Source organism: Cheilinus undulatus, linkage group 13 (assembly GCF_018320785.1).
Source record: "Cheilinus undulatus linkage group 13, ASM1832078v1, whole genome shotgun sequence".
NCBI lineage: Eukaryota > Metazoa > Chordata > Actinopteri > Labriformes > Labridae > Cheilinus > Cheilinus undulatus.
This window is the reverse complement of record NC_054877.1, coordinates 9,776,766-9,786,795: the sequence shown is the minus strand read 5'-3', so window position 1 is coordinate 9,786,795 and position 10,030 is coordinate 9,776,766. Positions and strand designations below refer to the sequence as shown.

The 10,030-nt window shown below is 39.3% G+C and overlaps 1 protein-coding gene across 4 annotated transcripts in view; it reads left to right on the top strand.

The window, feature by feature from the left end:
• The first annotated feature begins 561 nt into the window (after positions 1–561).
• The window catches only part of LOC121519728 (solute carrier organic anion transporter family member 5A1-like), a 62,532-nt gene continuing 53,063 nt past the window's right edge, over positions 562–10,030 (top strand). For 3 of the 4 annotated variants that reach the window (XM_041802573.1, XM_041802572.1, XM_041802575.1), the window contains exon 1: positions 2,955–4,792. In XM_041802573.1, the coding sequence (XP_041658507.1) occupies positions 3,838–4,792 (955 nt within the window). In that variant the 5' untranslated portion in view covers positions 2,955–3,837. Of the gene's footprint in view, positions 591–2,954; positions 4,793–10,030 lie in introns of those variants that run through there. The other variant, XM_041802571.1, reaches the window with a different exon arrangement.

Here is a 10,030-nt window from a genome sequence, read left to right as displayed (position 1 = left end):
GCCTGATGTGGCCCTCGAGTTAATGATCAGTGGCTTAGTAGTATGACTTGTAGGGAAAAAAACAGGTAAATAATATTAAGGCTAGGTTAGCAGTGGTATTATCTCAGTTTGGAGCAAATACATAGGCTGGGTCTGCTGCTGGTGGAGAAATGCCTGTTCACTTAAACTCTCTTGAACAAGACACAGTATCCCTAAACTGGTGCTCAATTCCTAAAGAATTTGTGCATGTATATTTACATATTCTAAGCCTTTGTGTATATTTCATTCTCCAATAGTAGAGTGGGACGAAAGCACTTTCCCCTTAGGTGTTAATAAAGAAAGCCTGTGTCTTCTTCCAAAAGAGGGAAGACAAGAATTCCAATAACAGTACTAAAACATTAAATCTACTGGTGTCTGCACAGTGCTTCAGTTTATTTTACATATAAAATAATCCTGAAACGTTATAAACATTTCAGTTTCAAAATGTGGAGGAAAGGGACACTTATGATCACATAACATGATCCTCTCCATGTATTTATTTCGGAGTGTTTCCGGTTTTCTCTAGCTAGCTTACAGCAGCTTGACGGATCTCTGCGTGAAGATGTTTGTGGGTAAGATTTTTTAACATTTTTGTCTCTTTTGTCATGTTTTAGCCATCTGTCCTGTAAGAGAGGATAGTAAAACCCGAGAGTAAATTTCCAGGGGCCGTTTTTCACTTCAGAGTTTCATTCAAAGGAGAAGTGTCACCGTCATTTCTGTCATTTTATTTTATCGGTGACCGTTAGAATCTGGTTAGCCGTTAGCTGCCCGGCTAGCTGCCCGAGACCGTTAGCTCGAGGGGGAACTTCTGATGCAACTTGTCAAAATAAAACCTTCAGGTAATGGGCGACCTTTTTTCAACGTACGCTAAAGACGTCGTAAAACACTATTTTAAATATTTTCTATACGAATTGTCTACCAGAAGATTCCCAGCCTTATCTCTTTTTTCCTCGCTGCATTGGTACAAGCATACTTGTATTCATCGATAGTAACCGTTTCAGTAGCTAATGCGCTAAGCTTGACGTACAATGAAAGCCGTCTAAAATGTCTATTTTCTATTCTTTAAAATGAATGACACTGCCAAACCAAATCTCATCATGTTCTCATCTTATTGAAATCATAAAAAATTGAAATTTTCACCACATTTCCTTTCGAAAACCACATCAATGGAGCATGTTGAGTTCATCTTTACTCTATATACATGCCAATCAACCCATAGTGCGGTGTGTAAAACAACTACATGTTTAAATGCCTCTGCAATTCAACGTAATTTAGTCCGTACTGGTATGAACGGTTGCATTTTGAATTGTAGGCTTTTATTTTGAAGTGTGCTGTCCCAGTTTTACTGGTTTTATCCTTGCAGCTTAACAAAAATGTGTTCATAGATGAGAAATTCAGCTCTTTCTTGGGATTCGGATCATTTGACTCGGTTCACTCAGCACCAAAACAAGTCTTGATTTCAAACCACCACTTGATAGTTAACAGCTAAGTTATATTATGTCAGAATTTTGTCATTTAATTGACCTTAATGTACGTTTATATATCAAAAAACTTATTTAATACAATTTGACAAACTCAATAATGCCAACAAGCAAAATAACATTTGGTTAAAAAAAATCAGATTAGAGCAGGTTATATTCACATGTGCTGTTGTAAATAAAGCCCCAAATTTTCCTTCAGTGAAAAAATTAAATACTAAGCCATGTTAATTAGGGATTCTTTTTTGTCCTAGAAAAATTACACTTAATAACAAATGATTTCTAACAAATAATAACTTTACTATGTAGGGGACCTCACCCAAGTCAGATCGTAATCAGCTTTATTGGTCGGGTATGCTTACACTCACAAGGAGACGGGCATTGGTATACTGTGCATTGCATGTGAAATACATTTAACAATAAATACAACAATAAACTAATATGTACAAGTCCATGTAAGATAATGCTGCAGCTGTGAGTAATGCAATAAAAAAGGGTAGATGAACATGTCTTTGAAATTGTTTACTAGATAGTTTTAATTGGAAGATGTAGAGCAGGAGAGAGCATTTCAAGGAAAACTGCACTTTGAAAGTCATCAGCAGTTATTAAAAAAAATTGAATTTCTAAGAAATGGACTATTGAAGTTATTTCCCTTACACCTCCACAGTTTGGAACAATGCCAGCAGTCATTACTGCTTTCTTCTTCTGTTTTTTTGTCATATATTGGTGGTTAGCAAACAACTTTAAGGTGCTCTACAGCCTCTGTCTTTCAGTATTACCAGACACTGGTATGTACTGGTGGAAAAAATCTCTGAATTGAGGTAGTACTACCATAAAATCTTGGGTTTGTTAAAATCAATTAATGACTTTTTGGATTTTAAAAGCATTGCCAATCCCTTATGTAGATGTAGATAACGATATTGTTATTAAACTGTGTTTCGATAATGGGCTCTTTGCCATGCCAAGTACACCCATGTAATATCAGCCTCTAGTTTTTTAAATTCCATTTACAAAAAATGGCAAATATCCAAAGTTAAGCTTATTCATTAACTTATTCATATGTTTGCTTAATTCTATTAACAATGGATAGTACAGGTATTCATTAATTTTATTTAAGATATTATGTAAACAATCCTTTATAATTTCTGTCCTCACAATAATCAATAGTAACAGTAATTCATTAGTTTTACTATGTATCCTGATATTTTTCTAAAAATTAAAAGATGAGATTAGAAAATAAACATGGATTTCCAAATGCATTGATTGAAAACATGTATAAAGGCATAAAAATGTTTTTACAGCCTCCTTAGCTCCTAAACATCAGGTCCTCCACTGGTCTAGACTAATATGAAGCTTATAATCCATTTTTTTGCTATAATCATAATTATTAAAAAATAAAAATATATTTAAGGGCTTCATCTGTGAAAACATTATAGTTTGTCATTAAATCCTTTACAGTCAGCCCCAAAACATAAAGTGATCAGCTCATAGATTGCTCTCCTTCATCACTGAAAAGAGTCGGCTCTTTGTACTAACTCGTTCTTGAACTGCCCATCACTCGTTGTTTTCAAAACAGCGACGGAGAGCAGCTGAGCACTGCGGTATTATCCGAGCAGCAGACACCTCTCTCCTCGGACTTCTCTCCTTTCATGGTCGTTTTCCTCGACATCTTCTCTGTTTTTAAATTATTTTTTATTTTCTTACTCACATCTTCCAGGGATTTTCATAGAAATATAATCTCTAAATGACAGCCTCTCACCCCTGCTGGGAGGACAGCTGGTGATGCCCTTGACTTGGGGAGGAGGAGTTTGGAGGAGAAGGGGGGCACCATCATCTAATATACCAAAAGCTATCACGTTGTAACTGTGTCATATTCATTGGCAGGACCTGTCAGGGATGTGGCGCATGCTCTGCAAGTTCATTTCATCAGTGCCAGCAGCGGAGCAGCGTTGTCCTGCTGAGGGAAGCCATCGGGTGGAAATGTTGAGCATCTGCAGGGAGCTCTGGAGCTCTGCTGGCCGAGCTGAGGAGGCCTGAGCGCTGTCCACCTCTGGATTACATGGTTGCTGAAGGCAAATGTGCATGAAAAGATAAACAGAACGGGACAGAGCAGAGGCTGTCCTGCCTGCACTGCAGATAAGCAGAAGCTGTGAGTCTACTCTCCCCTTTGGTTGACATTGTTGCTGTTTCGGGCCTCTTTGTGTGCCAGACTGTATTTGTGGGAGTAGATGTGCTTATTAATAATGAATGTAATGGGCAGCAGCCCCTAAACTGTGAACTCAGGCTTGGAACTGGGTGGGTTTATTTCTAACCCCTAAAGAGGAAGGTTAGACCAGGAACAATGGCGGACCACGAGGAAGCAGAATTATCCGAGTCCCTTCAGAAGGCGGAAGGCTTTTCAAGTGAGATGGAGGAGCCGAACTTCAAATCTAAAAGTTTGCCTGTTTTAAATGAAGCAGCGCCTCAAGAGGAAACCTTGCTTGCTAGTTCTGTGCGAATGTCTATAACAGCTGAAGAGAGCGCTGAATTTATCCAGCTTCCACCTAAGACTGAGTCCTTCCAGGCAGAGTCGCCAACGAGAACAAACTACTCACCAAAGCCAGGGAAGTCGGCGTTAAACAGGCCGAGCTCATACATGGAGAACACAGAGATCCGTAGAAGTAAAAACTTAGCTAGAAGGAAGCCCCCTGGATTTTTTGCTGCCAGGCTGGCTCAGATCCGTCTGCCCAGCAGGAAGTACCTGGGCCTTATTTTGCAGGACTCTCGCTGCTTCCTGTTCTGTATGTGCTACCTGACGTTCATCCAGTCGCTCATGGTGTCTGGCTACCTCAGCAGCGTCATCACCACGATAGAGAAAAGGTACAGCTTAAGGAGCTCAGAATCTGGCCTCCTTGTCAGCTGTTTCGACATAGGGAGCCTCCTAGTGGTTGTCTTTATCAGCTACTTTGGTGGACGGGGCCAGAGACCTCGCTGGCTTGCGGTGGGGGGGGTTTTCATCGCTGTAGGTGCCGCTCTTTTCTCCTTACCTCACTTTATCTCCCCGGCTTACCAGATTCAGGAAGTTAACGCGTCCTCTGGCAACGAGGGCCTCTGTATGAACAGCAATGCTAGCAGCAGGGACCGTGTTGACATCACTTCCTGCCCAAGAGACCAGGAGGGTAATGAACACAACCTGTACGTGGCACTCTTCGTTATCGCCCAGATCCTGGTGGGTATGGGATCCACGCCCATCTACACACTGGGACCCACCTACCTGGATGACAACGTCAAGAAGGAGAACGCCTCGCTGTATCTAGGTAAGAGTTTGAGTACTAGGAAGTAATCAAAGACAAAGATCATCAACAAATCAATTTCTGCAGCTGCTGATGTCATGATTAATCACTAAAATCTGTTTTAACATGAAGCCATCAGTGACATCGGCTCTGCAGTTGTTTGGGCTGCAGTTACTCATTGGATTTATATTCTCTGTTATCTTTGTATAACATTTGATATTCAAATCCAGGAGATTGTAGCACATTAACATATAACCCAGTGAACCTGAACAAACTCACAACACTATCATCATACTGGTAAATCTGATAACTTTGGGGTCTAATGTTCAGAAAGCCATGTATACAGGGACCCTGTAGGTAACAGCATTTTACAGTTCATCAGACTAAAGCACGTCTAAAAGACACGGCCTATGACCAGTTTGTAGCTGATAATTAAAGAGCAGTTAAGGTGACGAGTGTAGACCCAGACAGCATAAGTCTGTTAACAGAGACTACAGTCTGTTGTTTACCATAAATGTGACTGAGCCAGTGATCATCAACTGGTGGCCTAAGAGTCACATCAGGCCACCCAAAGCTTCCCATCTGGCCCTCAAAAGATTATTAAATTCATAAAATGTGACAAGAAAAAATAATTATTTTTTAGGGTATCATTTATTTAATCCCTGCAGTTATTAAATAAACAGAAAAAGATAAGTTTTGAGACAGTTTTAGGTGAAACGTTTGATCTGTTTTTATGCACCCGTTATCAGTGTTACTGAATATGATGCAGGATAAACACAATTATCAGTTCAGCCCAGGTTAAATCTGCACTTTTCTGTGTCAACTTACCTCTTCAGGCTCTTTGAAAGTGCAGTTTTTCCTGCTAGAGAATCTACAGACCTGTTTCCTGCTTATATTTTGCACCAATCACGACACAGCATATTAGCACCAAAGCTAAAGATGGACAGCAAGACAGCCCTAGAATTATGTAGCTAAAATATTTCAATCACTTCCCTGTGGCTGGCTGCAGTATAGGTGATAGGAACTTATCTCGCAATTAATGGCTATAAATTACATTTTCATAGAAAATACTTTATTTGAAAGTCTGGCCCTTACAGCATCTGTTAAGACAAATTATTAATTATTATTGTTGAAGACTGGATTACACCAGCAGTAGTTAAGCAATGCAAAGTTAGTTTTCAAAATGTGTAATGTTAGCAGTGCTAGCCTTCAATCCTGTTTGCAGGTTATCGTCCACATTCCTGTGCTGAATGTTGTCGCTCATTGCTTGGTTGAATATAAGTATGACCAGACACAGCTGGAGTAAAAATTCATCCCCATTTTTCAGATCATAACATTGCTAAACCATGCTGTTGTTCACCGTTGTTTACATTGGGTTAAAGAGCATTTGATCAGTATTGTGGCCCCAAACTAATAAGAAATACTAAGAGTTTAGTGAACTGACTAGTAACTCTGGTGCAGACTACCAAGGGACTGGTTGTATAATCAGTTAGCTAGGTAATTGTACACATCTCTAGTTCGTCCCTGGTGAAGTGTTGTCTTTTAACAGATGAATTAGAGGTTTTATATTTTGCTTCCGTATCAAGCATTTATTTGTAACACATGATGTTGCAAGACTGAGGAAGAGCATGTTGGTTCGAAACATCACTTGTTGCAAATAAACGCTTGACATGGGAGCTACTCCATGCTTCACTTTTTGGATCGAGCACCTGTTTACTGATGTGCGTATGTTTTTCTTATTTTAAATTTTACTTCACCTGTGTGCGTAATACATTGTAACCCTGCTTGGCCCTGTCCCGTCTTTTTCTGGAGGGTGTGAACTAGCTTCGAGGGTTCGTCTCTGGGACACTGAACCTCACTTTTCACCCCTCTGGAGGGGCTGTGGAACCAACTGAACACAAGGTCTGTTTAGGAGGGTTAATACTTGACAACCCCGGTGTTTTGGTCAGCATGGTTGACTTGTGAAGGCCACCATAAGGGGCATAACTGAGTTAAGGGATTTCTTCACTGAGCACGTAGCTGGGCACAAGTATGTTGTTGTTGTGTTTACTTCAAGCAATCACTGAAGTAATGAATTAATGAAGGAAAAAAACACTAAAAGGTGGTGTCACCAGCCAGGGGAGTACTCTGTTTAATAAATAAACCTGATAGAGTGCATCTTTTTATTGAAAAGACTTCTTGATTAAAGACAAGAAGGCAGCAGACTTGAATGGTATGTCAGGCAAATTGGGTTTATGCAGTGGTTGTCAGAGGTTGTTCTCAAATTACCGAAGGAATAATCAACTAGTGTATAACTCAAAATCAAAATGTCTGATGACTGTAATTATGGTTGAATCCCCGGAACACCTCAATGCATGTGCACAACATTTGGCTACACAATAGAAGCAGTTTTAACATTATTGCAATATGAGCTTTAGCAGTAAACACATTGGAAAAGCCAGAAATTATTGCAGTAAATGAGAAACATTTTAAGTTCACAGCAATGGTTTATTAAGCAGCTTCTTTGTTTTATTTATGTCCCACCATATTCATGCAGTCTGATTTCAGGCACCCTTTTAGTGATTGTGACAAATTTAGTGTTAAAAATGGTTTAAAAATGACCAGTTTAAATGTAATCATATACAATAAAGAGAACATTATTGCCCATCAACATTTTTACTTAAGAATAGACTTAAGTCCAAAATAGTTAGATTGGGATTGTAAAATTAAAGTGTTAATTGCAATGTCTACAGGAGTTGTCATTATATCCTATAACCTCCCTGTTTTTTCTATCGCAGTATACATTGTAGAAATAAAAGACAGTGTCCTATTTTCTCCAATATCACCCATTCATAGTGCAGCAATAGAAAAGCTCTTGCCTGCTGTGCATTGTATCACTCTGCAGGAAGTACTCTAGACAAGATAAAGGCTCCTGTAGCACTGTAATAAACTGACAGGAGAAGCAATCCCACATAGCTCTGTACTACATCTATAACACATTTAAGACAGGATTAAAATAAGTTAATGTGTTCTTCTGTGGAGGTTGTTTGGACTGGGCCTTATTTTAAGGGTTGCTGCAGCATCCTTAGCACCCCTAATTCTTGCATCCAGGCATGCATAAAAAATAAAACAAGACTGGGTTTGTCTGATTTAATAAGAAAGAATTGTAAATTTTGTGCTAATACCACTGCAGGGTAGTTAAATGAGACTTTAGTGTACTGCCCAGCAAAACCCAGAGAAGATAAACAAAATAAAAAGCAGGCAATAAAATGAAGTCAAGGGAAATTTCCTCAATAGAACATAACGAATTACACATCATTTAGAGCCTTGATTCTCAACTGTTGGGTCGAGTCGCAAAAGTAGGTTGCAAAGTAATTCAGATGTGGATGTGTACTTGGAACAACGATACGTGGCATAAGTCTATGATGTGCTTTTATTTAGAAGAATATGCCTCATTGCTTTCCTCCATTACATCTTTAGTTCCATCTGAAGTCCAAACTTCCCCATTTGTCTTTTTCATTTTTTTTTTGGTTATTATAAACAAATTCACAAAACTTGGGTCCTTATTCATTGTTAAGGAGGCGGTGGGTGCTAATGCTAAACCAGTTGAGAACCTTATTGATATCAGAGTTTAGATTATATAGGGTGACACAGATGCTTTCTGTGTATCTGGGGTGCATCCTGGTGAAGCTACAAATTCTGTTCTTCCTGCACTATGATGAATTTAAGTTAGACTGTTAAAGACTATTACAGTCTGGGTTTTTAGCCGCTGTCTTAACTCATACAGCAGATTAATGGCATTAATATCAAAAACTTTATGATGAAATATGTGTGCAGAGGATGTTATGGATTAGCATACATTTAATGGTCCTGGAAAAGATTTAGATAATCAGCTGTATTTATTGAAGCCATCAAAATCCAACACTGACCCTGCTATGGACCCTGACAGTGAGTCCCAAAGTGGAGGTTAGGACCCCCTGTGAAGTTATGACACACTAAAAGGGGGACGAGGAATGCCTTCCTAAAGAGGTAGTAGTATCAGTTGTTTAGGCAGTTGTGTTCTCTTTTTGGTGTTCTTTTGCTACTGTTGGAAAATGCAATTGAAATTGAAAAAATTGCAGTTGAAATCAGCACTCAGTCAATTGCCCTGTGCCATTTTAACCATCTCCAGGGATAGTGGTGGTCCCTAGTCTCTGATGCTGTTATTTTGATGGATACAGGCTGAAAAAAATTGGTAAGCCCTGCCTTAGGTGCAATGCATTGTGATACATGATGGTAATAACTCAGCCTTCTCTGCACCAAGCAAAGTATTGGTTGATTGGCTGTATTAACCATCATCATACCTAACCTGACACGCCAGATGAATTTGTTACACACATCCATCTGGAAAACGTTCAATACTAAGTGTTTGGGAAAGGGCAGAGGATTTGAAAAAAACTCGGAGTGTGATTGGATGAATGTTCTGTCTGTCTTATCTTTACAGGCCAATCAGGGCAACAAAACACTGATGTAGAAGTCAACTATATTGAGAGCTGCATAACGCAAACCATGGTGACTGTAGACATGTCAGTCAGACTTTTGTCGTTTTTTTAAATGAAAAGAACTAAATTCTGTTCTTTCCTCTTCCTTTAACGAAGAAAAGTCGTCAAGTTCTGATAAAACTGGCACTTTAGCAGCATCCACGCTAATGTCTTCTGCCATAATTGCTCCAGCCTCTTGCTGCTGCTTGCTTACATCATGACTCCGCTGCACCTGAATATACTGTCCTGTCACTTTCTAACCGGGTCCAAATGGTTCAGATGGGAGCTTTGCACGATGAATTCACCAGTGAGAAACACAGAAACGGGTGTATCCATCTGCTTTGCAAGGTTACATCATACCAGGACAACTGCAGAAAACTTTAAAGAGTTACTTTAATGAAGTTTATTGTCAATATACAAGTGTACTTCTTGGTTACCATGATGGCTAAAGTTAACAGCTAAATGGCTACAGTAGAGCAGTGGTTCCCAACCTGGGGTCCTACTAATTATTAAGTAAAATAAATATTGTCTTTAATTTAAATTAGTGGGATTGCAGTGCTACTTCTGTTAGGTAGTTAAATGATCTAAGATGTTAACCCCAGTCCATCTATGAGGAAATATCCTTTGTATATTTCTGTGATTGGTTACATGGCCAAGAGTAAGTGGACAGCAGCATTAGTAAAGACCAGCAGAGATGCCTGGTGATAAAGTCTGCATGGCATGTTCAAGGTCAGAACTCTGGAGTCTGGATGGTCAAGTTCAT